The sequence below is a fragment of the Terrapene carolina genome, unplaced genomic scaffold (assembly GCF_002925995.2).
Source record: "Terrapene carolina triunguis isolate 2854851 unplaced genomic scaffold, T_m_triunguis-2.0 Scaffold69, whole genome shotgun sequence".
Taxonomy (NCBI): Eukaryota; Metazoa; Chordata; order Testudines; family Emydidae; genus Terrapene; species Terrapene triunguis.
This window is the reverse complement of record NW_020664420.1, coordinates 19121657-19134195: the sequence shown is the minus strand read 5'-3', so window position 1 is coordinate 19134195 and position 12539 is coordinate 19121657. Positions and strand designations below refer to the sequence as shown.

At 42.9% G+C, this 12539-nt stretch overlaps 1 protein-coding gene across 1 annotated transcript in view; it reads left to right on the top strand.

Annotated features, from left to right (window-relative positions):
- The window catches only part of CPLANE1 (ciliogenesis and planar polarity effector 1), a 174011-nt gene that overhangs the window by 109682 nt on the left and 51790 nt on the right, over positions 1 to 12539 (top strand). The window contains exons 32-33 of the mRNA XM_029910904.1: positions 194 to 490; positions 681 to 1457. Of these exons, the coding sequence (XP_029766764.1) occupies positions 194 to 490; positions 681 to 1457 (1074 nt within the window). The remainder of the gene's footprint in view (positions 1 to 193; positions 491 to 680; positions 1458 to 12539) is intronic.

Below are 12539 nucleotides of genomic sequence, written 5' to 3'. Positions count from 1 at the left end.
TCGATTTAGTGCATAAGTATGCACTTGTCATTGAGACATTGGGATGTTATTTCTGTTGCTATCTATTTTAATAGGATAATCTGTAAATTATAGGATAATTTTTAGATCTTTAAAAGGTTTTAACCCGGGATTTTGGCCAAGACCCATTTTAGTGACTTTTATAATGTTAGCTTTATTTTTGTTTATATTCTAGCTGCAGCAAATCAACTTTCTGAACTTAATGCAAATGGTGGGGTCATCCTTTGCCAGCCTGCCAAATATGCAGCATCTTCTGCAGCAGTCTCAGTCTATTCAGTTGGGAGGAAGCCAGGCTTTACACACTGTAAGAGGCAGTGAGGCTGACACATCCCTTCCTATACAGTCTGCAGACATTTCTCCGGAGACTCAGCTGCCCACTAAAGAAAATGCTGGAAAGTCTAATAAAAAGAGCAGCTCTCATTCTCAGGAAAGAAATATCCTAAATGATCAAAGCAGCAAAGAAAGTACACATGTAGGTAAAACCAAGCATTACTTTTTAAGAAGAAGCATATCAGATGTTATTCCATTTGAAAAATTAGAGAACTTTCTTGTAGTAATTGCATTAGACAGAATTACCATGTAATAGAGACTACATCTAGTAACGATTTATTGCGGTCTTATACATAGTTTAAAGTACTATTGTGTGTTCTTTTTTCATTTAGAATTATCCAGATGTGAATATTTCTTTAAGCCTATCAGAAAGCCAGTCCAATGGAACAGGATTTATTCCAGCATCTCAAGACTTGCTTCCTTCAGCTCCAGCCAAACCACTTCATCTGTTATCTCGTTCCCTAGATATCCAGAAGACACCCAAACTTATCCCAGTTGCAAAAACCTTAAATTATGAAAATGGTTTTCCTTTGCTTAAACTTGAATCTGATCATTTAAAACCACTCAATTTATATCCATTAAAAGTTTCACAAGCTTTCATCAGGTCACTCCCCCAACCAAGAGTAGTTTGGGATCCATCTAATTCTTTACAGAACCCTCCACTGTCATGTATGCTAGGAGACAAGACTGTTTCAACGACACACTTGAATTTGAATAAATATGATCCTGAAATGATAAGGCAAGTATATGAGGAAAAGAAGAGGTGGGCAGAAGCTGAAAGCAAGAGGCCTCCTAAACTACTTAATCTGGATCAGTATGAAGGAGAGCAAAATCTTGCACCTCTGCAGCACCTTCGTACAAATGTGAGTGCAGAGAAGCCACGGAGTGCTGAGAATGCTTCCTTCTATGGAACTTACCCGCATTCAACTGGAATTCCTTTACTACACCTGCAGTTTGACCCAGCACCTAGATTTCCACCAATTATAAGACCATCAGTCCCTGCTTCTTTAATACCTGTTAGACCTATAACTGAGGAGACCAACTCCAGAGACACATTACAGCACACAGGAATATCAATTCTTCACACTAATTTACCTCCAAAAAACAAGGTAATGGATTTTAGGAATATATTTTTCTATGTTGCAATTAAATAAGCATATTTGCTGTTGCATAGCTTCAGTCCTCACTAATGGGATAATGCCCTCACCTGTGTAATTTGGAGGAGGTCCAGTGTTGTTGCTTGAGGCTCCAGCACTAAGCCCTGCCTTCAGCTCAGGCCACCAGATTTTCTGTCTCCAGCAGAGGAACAAGTTGGTGGTTTGGTTTCTCCCCATCATTTTGTTTTCTAACTTTAATTTGTATTCGTTTCCATATGGTAAAGACTTATAATCTTTCCTCCTCCTCCCCGCAACCCTTCCCCCCCCAGGATCAGGTATTTGACAGCATGTTTGTTTCAACCACTTGGACCCGCCACTGCAGTGCCTCCTCCAAGATTTCTCTGCCCCCACTCTGGGACGGTAGAGCTGTTCTGCAAACACTGGGCTAAAGTGGTTGCCTGTGTGAGGCAGTATTTACAGGCTCTACAGAGGGCGAATTACAGTCAGCTCTCGCAGTGAAAGGACAGAGGATTGGACCAGCATGTTGGGTCTCCTCTTCCCTGAAGAGCCATAAGTCCATTACAAAAAAGCTCAGGAGCATCTGAACATTTCAGGGAGAAAGTCTAAGGATGAGAAGGATCCTCTCCAGCCAGCTTGGGGTAAGACCCACAACAGACTCAGGCTGGAGGGGGGAAATTTCCTGAACGATCCAAAGATCACTCCCTGGATATTGAACTGGGTCCTCAGCTCCCTAGGGAAAAAAGCAGGGCTTCTAAACATCTCTCCTTCCTCTCACTGTAAATCTGGGGATTGTCATGATGCTCAGGAGTGAGTTAGGTAAACCCCAAAGACTCGGTCCCAAAAATGCGCAAAAGCAAGCATCATATTTGCAAGGCAGCAATTCCTAACACCCCAGTATAAGAGAGTGTTTGCTGGGGTCATTCTCTTATACAGAGGCTCTCACAGTGCTCTGTACACAGTGCTCTGCCCCTTCTTGCCCTATGGCATGTCACTCCAGGCATGTAGAGAACCCATCTATTCTGTGAAGCACTCCCTCAGGCTGCAGTTAATGGGAATTGTGCCGTTATACATTGTACCATTATACAGTGGTATACAGCCCAAGGATCCTCACTCTGCTAAGAAAAGGGGCTCCGATTTCAAGCACCAACGGAATGTGATTTGTGCTTTCTATATGTCAGCAACAAACCCTTGGTCTGCCAAAGAAAAGGGCTCAGAGTCTGAAAGGCACAAAAGAAAGTGTCTCTCCACTCCACTCTTGCTCCACAGGCTGGCTCCATATTAAAGCATAAGGAGCACTTCAGGCAGTCTGTGACCAGATCAGAGTCACATGAGGATTCCACTCCCCATGAATGATACCAAGCTGGGAGAGGTTGCAAGTGCTTGAAGAACAGGATTAGAATTCAAAATGATCTTGACAAACTAGAGAAATGGTCGGAAATAAATAGGACAAAATTCAATAAGGACAAATGCAAAGTACTTAGGAAGGAATACTCAATTGCACAAATACAAAATGGGAAATGTCTGCTTAGGAAGGAATATTGCAGAAAAGGATCTCAGGGTTATAATGGATCACAAAACTAAATATGAGTCAACTGTATAATAGTGTTGCAAAAAAAGAACCTCATTCGGGGATGTATTACCAGAGTGCTGTAAGCAAGACACGAGAAGTAATCACTCTACTCAGCACTGATAAAGCCTTAGCTAGAGTACTGTTTCCAGTTCTGGGCACCACACTTTGGGAAAGATGTGAACAAATTGGAGAAAATCCAGAGAGCAACAAAAATGATTAAAGATCTAGAAAATATGACCTCTGAGGAAAGATAGATTACAGCACACTACGGAATGTTAGTGTGTGGTAGCAGGGTCCACATAGCCTGTTAGTCCAAAGCAGGCTAGAGCACTGTAGATTTACAACCCAGTTTACTGCACACTTACTCTTTGTATTGACATACCCTTATAAAAAAGCCTTCTCAGTGACAAGCAAATGGCTCAACATCTATGGGTATGATCCTTGCTTGGAGTGCGATGTCTTGGGTTCTGTCCTGGTTTACTCTTGATGTGATTTGCCACAAAAGCAATGGCTTCTAACAGTGGCTACAAAGAAGCCGTTTTACAGCCATGAATATCAGACGCTGTGTAATACCTATGAATATCAGTCATCCTAAGTAGCTATCTTGTGCATGCAAACTTACAGGTAAGGAGCTGTTTGGTAAAACATTAGAGAAATTAATAAACGAGATAGCAGAAATGCCTCAACCTTCACTATCAAAATCCATTGACAGCAATCAAGATATCCAAAAAGAAACTATTATCCTAGCAGAGGGAAAAATCTAGAACAAAAGTTGCCAAGAAAATCTAGATACATTTTCCTCCAAATCAGCAGAATCCTCAGTGTGATAAAGACCAGAAAAAGCATTTACGTATCAGGGTTCACAATTCTTGTAAAGACTCTCCCTTCTGGTCCACCCTTCTTAAGACCTAGAATCTTAAGATACAGCTGGTGGTAGTCACAGCAAAGTGCAGAATATATATTATGCACCTACACAAAAAGTCAGTCAGTGCCCTATCCAGAGAAACAGACCTATTCATATGTGGGAAAGGACTCATATCCACCAGTTGTTCAAAATCAATAATATCTTTTGAACTTAATGCGCAGACTTGCTCACCCAGGGGTCAAAACAAGCATGGCTCCGGTCACAGTTTTGCTATTATGGTAAAGATTTGCCAAGAGCCAAAACTTCATTGCATCAGTAATTTCCTGGCAATGGTCAGCTATATGTAACTATCTCCAGTGGTTTGCTGGTGCCATGATTGGATTGCTGGTGCCATGATTGACTTCATTCCCTGGATAGGTTTATTAAAATGCACCTGCAGAAATTTCTTCGGAGGCTATGGAACCATGCATCCGATACAATGCAAAATGAGGTATTATTCTCAGGTCATATCTGAATGTCCCTTTGTTGGCAGTTAAGTACAAATAACATGCAGAAAGCTGACCCAATTTTCAGTCCAGATCCTTGCATACTCACTATGAATGCAAGTCTCACAAGGTGGTAAAGTTTGGAGACAATACAAAATTACTCCAGACAGTTAGGTCCAAAGCTGACTGCAAAGAGTTACAAAGGGATCTCACAAGACTGTGTGACTGGGCAACAAAATGGCAGATGAAATTCAGTTTTGATAACTGCAAAGCAATGCACATTGGAAAACATAATCCCAACTATATATATATGAGTGGTAACAGCCAATTTGGAACCCAAGAAGGAGATTTTGGAGTCAGCGTGGATAGTTCTTCAAAAATATCTGCTCAATCTGCAGCGGCAGCCAAAACACTAGCATTGTTAGGAGCCATTAGGAAAGGGATAGACAATAAGAGAGAGAATATATTTCTTCTATATAAATCCAGGGTACACCCACACTTTGAATACTACGTGCAGTTCTGGTGGCCCCATCTCAGAAAAGATATTAGAATTGGAAAAACTACGCAGAAAGGCAAACTAATGTATTGGGATATGGATCAGCTTGCATAGGAGGAGAGAGTAAGAAGATTGGGATTGTTCATTTTAGACAAAAAAACAATTAAGAGGGGATATGATAGAAGTCTATAAAATCATGAATGGTGTGGAGGAAGTGAATAAGGAAGTATTATTTACCCCTTGTAATGGCATTGGCACCCGCCTCTCACAAGCACCCCCCACTCTGGCTGATAGTGCCTGCAATCACTCATTTTTGGATGGGGTGGCACCCACCTCTCATGGGTGCTCCCTTTCTGGTTGAGTGTGAGCCTGCTTTTTTTTTTTTTTCTCCAGTTCTTACAACAGGGTTGGACCCACTTCTCGTGAGTGCCCCCCTCCCCTCCAGCCGATAGTTCTTTCAGTGGGTCTTCAGTGACTCAGCCCTCTGGCTGAGTCACACACACACTGTCCCCCCCTTCTGGGGTATACAGTCTCTACTTCTCTCTCATGGCCTTGGTATGGGGCCATAGCACCAAGGCTTCCTTCCTGGAGACACTGCCTCCTTTAACAGCCCAACAGGGGCCCATCTCAGTACCCTCAGTTGGTGTCCTTTTGCCAGCCCTCACCTGGGCTCATCCTTCAATTAGACCAGCTGGGCCCATCACGGTCCTGGGCTCAGCCTGCCTGCACTGACCTGTCCATGGTCCTACTGCTCTTCCAGCCAGCCAGGCACCTCATCCTTCCTCTTCAAGTTCCAGACAGTAACTGACTGCATTTCCTCTGCTGGTCCCTTTATATATGGCCCTTCTGGCCCCTGATTGGTTGCTCCAGCAGCCTCTCTGATTGGCTGCTCCTCTGCAGCCACTCTAGGTTTCCTGGAGGACTTTCTCCTCTGCAATTTTCTGGGGCGGGGTGAGGCAGTGCTGCAAGGCATCAAGCAGGTGGCCTCTGGACCTAGTCCACCCAGTCACACCCCTTCATGTAACACTAGAACCAGGGATCACCCAATGAAATTAATGGGCAGCACTTTTAAAACAATATAAAGAAGTACTTCTTCACACAACGCACAGTCTATCAGTGGAACACCTTGCCAAAGGATGTTGTGATAGCCAAAAGTATAACTGGGTTCAAAAAAAGAATTGAATAAGTTCATGGATGATAGGTCCATCATTTCTAGAAAAGAAGAAAAGGGAAAGTTCAAGTCCTCCTCTGGCTTTGCTAGATTGCCCAGGAACCCACATTGCACCTGCAGAAAAGACAAGATCTCTTGAAGCAGGGACTCCTTCACCTGGATTGGGAATATTCTCAGTTAATCTAGGCACTGGAAGAAAAGTGTAGTTCAGCATGGATTCTCTATTAGCCTCTAACACATTTTGGTATCCAGCGCACAGGAGCCAGCAAACAGAGCTGTAAACGGGAGTGTTAGGGGGAGTTGGAGGAAGGAGTGTGGTGTTTGGTGTTTGTTTGTGTTTTTGGATATTTTCTTCTTGTTTTTTTGTTTGGTTTTTGTTTTGTTTCTTTTTCCTTCACAGGAGGTTAGGCGGGAAGGAAATGACAGCTACAGAGGCACCAGTGATAGTGACCCAAGCAATGGAAGAGACAGTGAAGATGATCGGATGTGGAAGCTGCGGAATATACATGATCCTAGCATGGGTACCTGAAAAGAGTTTCATTTGTATGAAGTGCTGCCTGATAGAACTGATGGAAGAGAAGAGCCGAGGCTTGGAGATGCAGGTGGAAGCTATAGTTGAGTTTTGAAGGGGGTTGAAGCAGATGATGGAGCAAAGGCAAGAGGAGGCTGAAGGGAAAATTCAAGACTTACAGATGCAAGCTGGACTGAAGAACTGATAGGGGAGACTGCTAGTGAGGAAAATGGTCAGTGGAAGCATGTGACTACAAGAACCAGGCAGAGAAGAAGACTGGCTAATGAAGGAGAAATAGAGCCCAGGAACAGGTTTGCTGGGTTGGAAAATGAAGAAGGGGCACAGCAGGCTGTAACTGAAGGAGGGAGGGCAAGGAAGAAGAGAAGAGCAGTTAATTCTGTAAGAAGAGGTGAAGAGTCAATGGAGATAGCCAGAGTTCACAACCCCAGGAAGATGCAGGATGACTTGCAGAAGATTGCAAGGGAGAATAAAAGACAAGTGGACTTGCAGCCGAAATGAACATGAAACACCATCACCAGGAAAAGGCAGATGTATGTGATTGAGGACTCCCTACTAAGAAGAACAGGCCTGTCACCTGAGCAAAACAGAAGGGTTTGCTTTCTGTCAGGTGCTCAGAAATAGGATGTGGACCTGAGGCTGAAGAGGATCCTAATGGGAGCAGGAAAGAATCCATTGATTGTCCTTCATGTGGGAACAAATGACACAACTAGATTCTCAATGGAACATATCGGGAGACTATGCCAGCCTGGGAAAGATGCTTAAGGAAATGGAGGCTCAGGTGATCTTCAGTGGGATTCTGCCTATCCCTAGAGGAGGAGAACGAAGGTGAGACAAGATTATGATGATCAAAGATGGCTTAGTCAGTCGTGTTATAAGGCGGGCTTTGGGATGTTTGACCACTGAGAGGCATTCATGGACAGAGGATAGTTCTCATGGGATGGACTCCACCTGAGTAGGGAGGGAAATAGACCTCTGGGATGGAGGTTGGCACAACTCATTAAAAGATCTTTAAACTAAGAACTCGGGGGAGATGGTTGGGAGATGTTCAGATAATCTCCATGCCTGATTTTAACATTGAGAGGGAGGAAAATCAAGTAAGAGAGGATACAGCAATGGGTAGCATAATGGATATTAAGAGGAAGGATTGTGCTGATACCAGTCAGATAGGTGATACTGGCAGTAGAATGCCTGTACCCAGTTGGGCAAGGAATGTGGGTGAAGCCAAGCAGCAACAATTAAGATGTTTGCACACCAGTGCAAGGAGCCTGGGTAACAAAATGGAGGAACTAGAACTACTAATGCAGAAAGTGAAACCAGATATTATAGGGATAACAGAAACATAGTGAAATAGTAGTCATGACTGGAATATAGGTATTGAAGGGTATGTGCTGTTCAGGAAAGACAGAAATAAAGGCAAAGGTGGCAGAGCAGCATTGTATATTAATGATGAGGTAGACTATAAAGAAATGAGAAGTGATGGAATGGATAAGAAAGAGTCTGTTTGGGCCAAAATCACTTTGGGGAAGAAAGCTACTAGAAGTTCCCTTATAGTGCTTGGGGTGTGCTAACGAATACGAGGATCTGATCTGGATTTGGATAGAGACCTCTTTAATGTTTTTAATGAAATAAATTCTGCTGAGAATTGTATGTTTATGGGAGACTTTAACTTCCCAGATAGAGATTGGAGGACACATGCTACTAATAATAGTAAGGCCCAGATTTTCCTGGATGTGATAGCTGACAGATTTCATCACCAAATAGTTGCTTTCCTTGATTTCAAAAGCGCTAATTTCAAAAAATTAAGGCGGTGATTTTCAACCTGTGGTCCACAGGCCGCTTGCAGCCCAGTCAGCACATGTGACATCCTCAGGGCCATACAGGTACAATATATATATTGTGTGGATGTGGTCCACATAACCAGGGCCGCCGAGAGCGGGTTCGGGCCCCGGTGAAAAAAATTTTTTCGGGCCCCCCAGCAAGGGCGGACCGGCTAAACAGGGCCGACGGGGGGGGGAGGGGAAGCCAGGCCCTGGGCCCCCTTCCGGACCGCCGGGCCCTGGTAATTTGTACTGGCTTCCCCTCCTCTCGCCAGCCCTGCACGTAACACATAGCTGCATATGCGGCCCACAATGGTAAATAGGTTGAGAACCACCGAATTAAGGGAATTAGTTAGGGAAGTGGACCGGACTGAAGAACTCAAGGATCTGAATGTGGAGGAGGCTTGGAATTACTTTAAGTCAAAGTTGCATAAGCTATCTGAACCCTGCATCCCCACCAAGGGAGGGGGGCGGTGAATTCGTAGGGAAGGGTTCCAGACCAACCTGGATCAGCAAGCATCTCAAACAGGTGATTAAGTGAAAGCAGAAAGCCTACAAGGAATGGAAGATGGGACGGATCAGCAAGAAAGGCTACCTCCTGAAGGTCAGAAAGTGTAGTAATAAAGTGCAAACTGCCAAAAGCCAAACAGAGTTGGATCTTGCAAAGGGAATTAAAACCAATAATAAAAGGTTTTATAGCCATATAAATAAGCAGAAATCAAGGAAAGAAGTGGGACTGATAAGCACTGAGGATGGGGGCGTGGAGATTAAAGATTATGTAGGCATGGCCCAACACCTAAATAAATATTTTGCCTCAGTTTTTAGTAAGGCTAATGGAAAGCTTAGCGGCAGTGGCAGGGGGGCTAATGGCAATGAGGATATGGAGGTAGAAATTACCATATCTGATGTAGAAATCAAACTCAAACAGCTTAATGGGACTAAATCAGGGGACCAGGAGAATCTCCATTCAAGAATATTTAAGAAACTGGCACATGAAATCGCAAGTCCAATAGCAAGGTTTTTTAATGAATCTGTAAACTCAGGGGTCATACCCTATGATTGAAGAATTGCTAATATAATTCCTATTTTTAAGAAAGAGGAAAAAAAGGTATCCAGGAAACTACAGGCTTGTTAGTTTGTTCTCAAGTATATGCAAGGTCTTGGAACAAATTTTGAAAGAAAAAGTAGTTAAGGACATAGGGGTGAATGGTAATTGGAATAAAATGCAACAAGATTTTACAAAAGGTAGATCATGCCAGACCAACCTGATTTCCTTCTTTGAGAAGATAACTGATTTTGTAGACAAAGGAAATGCAGTAGATCTCATCTACCTGGATTTCAGTAAGGCATTTGATACAGTTCCACATGGGAAATTATTAGTTATATTGGAGAAGATAGGGATTAATATGATAACTGAAAGTAAATAAGGAACTTGTTAAAGGGGAGACTACAGCATACTGAAAGGTGAACTCTCAGGCTGGAGGGAGGTTACTAGTGGAGTTCCTCAGGAAGAGTCTTGGGACCAATCTTATTTAACATTTTTATTACTGACCTTGGCACAAAAAGTGAGAGAGCTAATAAAATTTGCGGCTGACACAAACTTGGGAGGTATTGCCAATACAGAAAAGGACCGGAATATCATACAAGAAGAGCTGGATGACCTTGTAAATGGGAGCAATAGAAATGGGATGAAATTTAATAGTGCAAAGTGCAAGATCATGTTGTTAGTCCCTACATGCAAGAATTTTTTGCTATAAGCTGTGGACTTCTCAGTTGGAAGCGACAGGAGCAGAAAGACCTGGGTGTATTGGTTGATCACAGGATGACTATGAGCTGTCAGTGTGATGCAGCCATGAAAAAGGCTAGTGCAATCCTAGGATGCATCAGGTGAGGTATTTCCAGTAGACACAGGGAAGTGTTAGTACCATTATACAAGGCACTGGTGAAAACTCATCTGGAATTCTGTGTGCAGTTCTGGTCTCCCATGTTTAAGAAAGATGAACTCAAACTGGAACAGGTGCAGAGAAGGGTTACTAGGATGATCCAAGGGATGAAAAACCTACCTTATGAGAGGAGACTCAAAGAGCTTGGCTTGTTTAGCCTAACCAAAAGACGGCTGAGGGAGATATGATTGCTCTCTATAAATACATCAGAGGGATAAATATCAGGGAGAGAGAGGAGGTAAGTTAAGTGCCAATGTGGACAGAACAACAAATGGATATAAACTGGCCATCAACAACTTTAGGCTTGAAGGTTTCTAACCATCGGAGGGGTGAAGTTCTGGAACAGCCTTCCAATGGGAGCAAAAAACCTAACTGGCTTCAAGACTGAGCTTGATAAATTTATGTAGGATATGGTCTAATGGGACTGCCTACAGTAGCACATGGTCCATCGGCAACTGCCAGTAGCAAAAATTCCCAACAGCTGGAGATGGGACACTAGATGAAGGGCTCTGGGGTTACTACAAAGAATTCTTTCCCAGGTATCTGCCTGGTGGGTCTTCCCCACATGTTCATGGTCTAACTGATCACCATATTTCAGAACAGGAAGGATTTTCCCTTGGATCCGATTGGCAGAGACCCTGGGGATTTTTCGCCTTCCTCATGCGCAGGTTTAAATTGGTATTAATGGTGAATTCTCTGTAACTTGAAGTTTTTAAACTGATTTGAGGACCTCAGTAGCTCAGGCAGAGGTTATGGGTCTACTACAGGAATGGGAGGTTGAGATTCTGTGGCCTGCAATATGCAGGAGGTCAGACTAGGTGATCACGATGGTCCCTTCTGACTTTAAAGTCTGTGAGTCTATTTCATTCATTGATCTGATCAATTTATGTTTCCGGTGCAAGAGGAAACAGAAAGCTCTTTGAGGCAGGGACTGCCCCTTTGTATGGTGCCCAGTGCAATGAGTCCCTGACCTCTGGATGCTATTGTGATACAGATGTAGTCACAAAGGTCTGGTGATCTCCTCTACATTAGAGTTTCACCAGAATGGTTGATTGGAGGAGTTCTACAATCAAGCACCATAGAAACATATGTACCTTCCCTATTGGTGTCCTGTAGGTAGACACATCAGCAATATTAATCAGATTACACAAGCCTATGACTGGCCTTTCTAGTTACTATTTGGAATTGGAATTATATCTTCTATATAGACAAGAATCACACAGCTGTTGTCATGAGGAAAAGGTTATTCTTATAGCTCCAGGAAACCTTTCTGTTCAAGATAAGTTCCTCGTTCCACAATTCTTGGGAAATAGTTCTGTTGTTTTGTGCTAATCCCTAGCACTCCTTTGGAAGATTGTGGCAGAAATGGGCATTCCTAGTCTGAAGGTCTGTCTCAAGTATATTGAATACATATACTAATTATACTCTCCATCTCATTCTATCCAAAAAGTCAAGGCCATAGGTCCTCAAAGTTGCTGCAGGCAAGGTGTTAAATCCTGCAGCAGTTATCATGCTAGGATTTGGGAAACAATTAACAGAAGTCCCTAGGGCAGGGGTCAGCAACCTTTCAGAAGTGATGTGCCGAGTCTTCATTTATTAATTCTAATTTAAGGTTTCGCGTGCCAGTAATACATTTTAACATTTTTAGAAGGTCTCTTTTTCTATAAGTCTACAATGTATAACGAAACTATTGTTGTGTGTAAAGTAAATAAGGTTTTTAAAATGTTTAAGAAGCTTCATTTAAAATTAAATTTAAAATGCAGAGCCCCCTGGACCGGTGGCCAGGACCCGGGCCGTGTGAGTGCCACTGAAAATCAGCTCGCGTGCTGCCTTCAGCACCCGTGCCATAGGTTGCCTATCCCTGCCCTAGAGTATTGGGGACAAGTGTATGAGCCTCATCTATTGAAGATTTGCAAAGTAAGTTTCCATTTCTCTGCAGTCATCCATTGATAGAAGGGTGCAACTGGGTTGGTTTCCACACAATTCCTTGCTTTATATGGGAAGAACTTCCATTCCTGCCTATTATTCTACTATAAAAATAATTAAAACTCTGCTTATCTTTCCCCCCTACCTCTATGATTCACTTCTTGCCATTTCCCATTAGAGATGAATGAGGAGAGAAGCTGTGCAACAGAAAGAGATTTCTTTCATGATAATTTTCTTTTTATTAGCAACTTCTCTCCTCATTCGACAC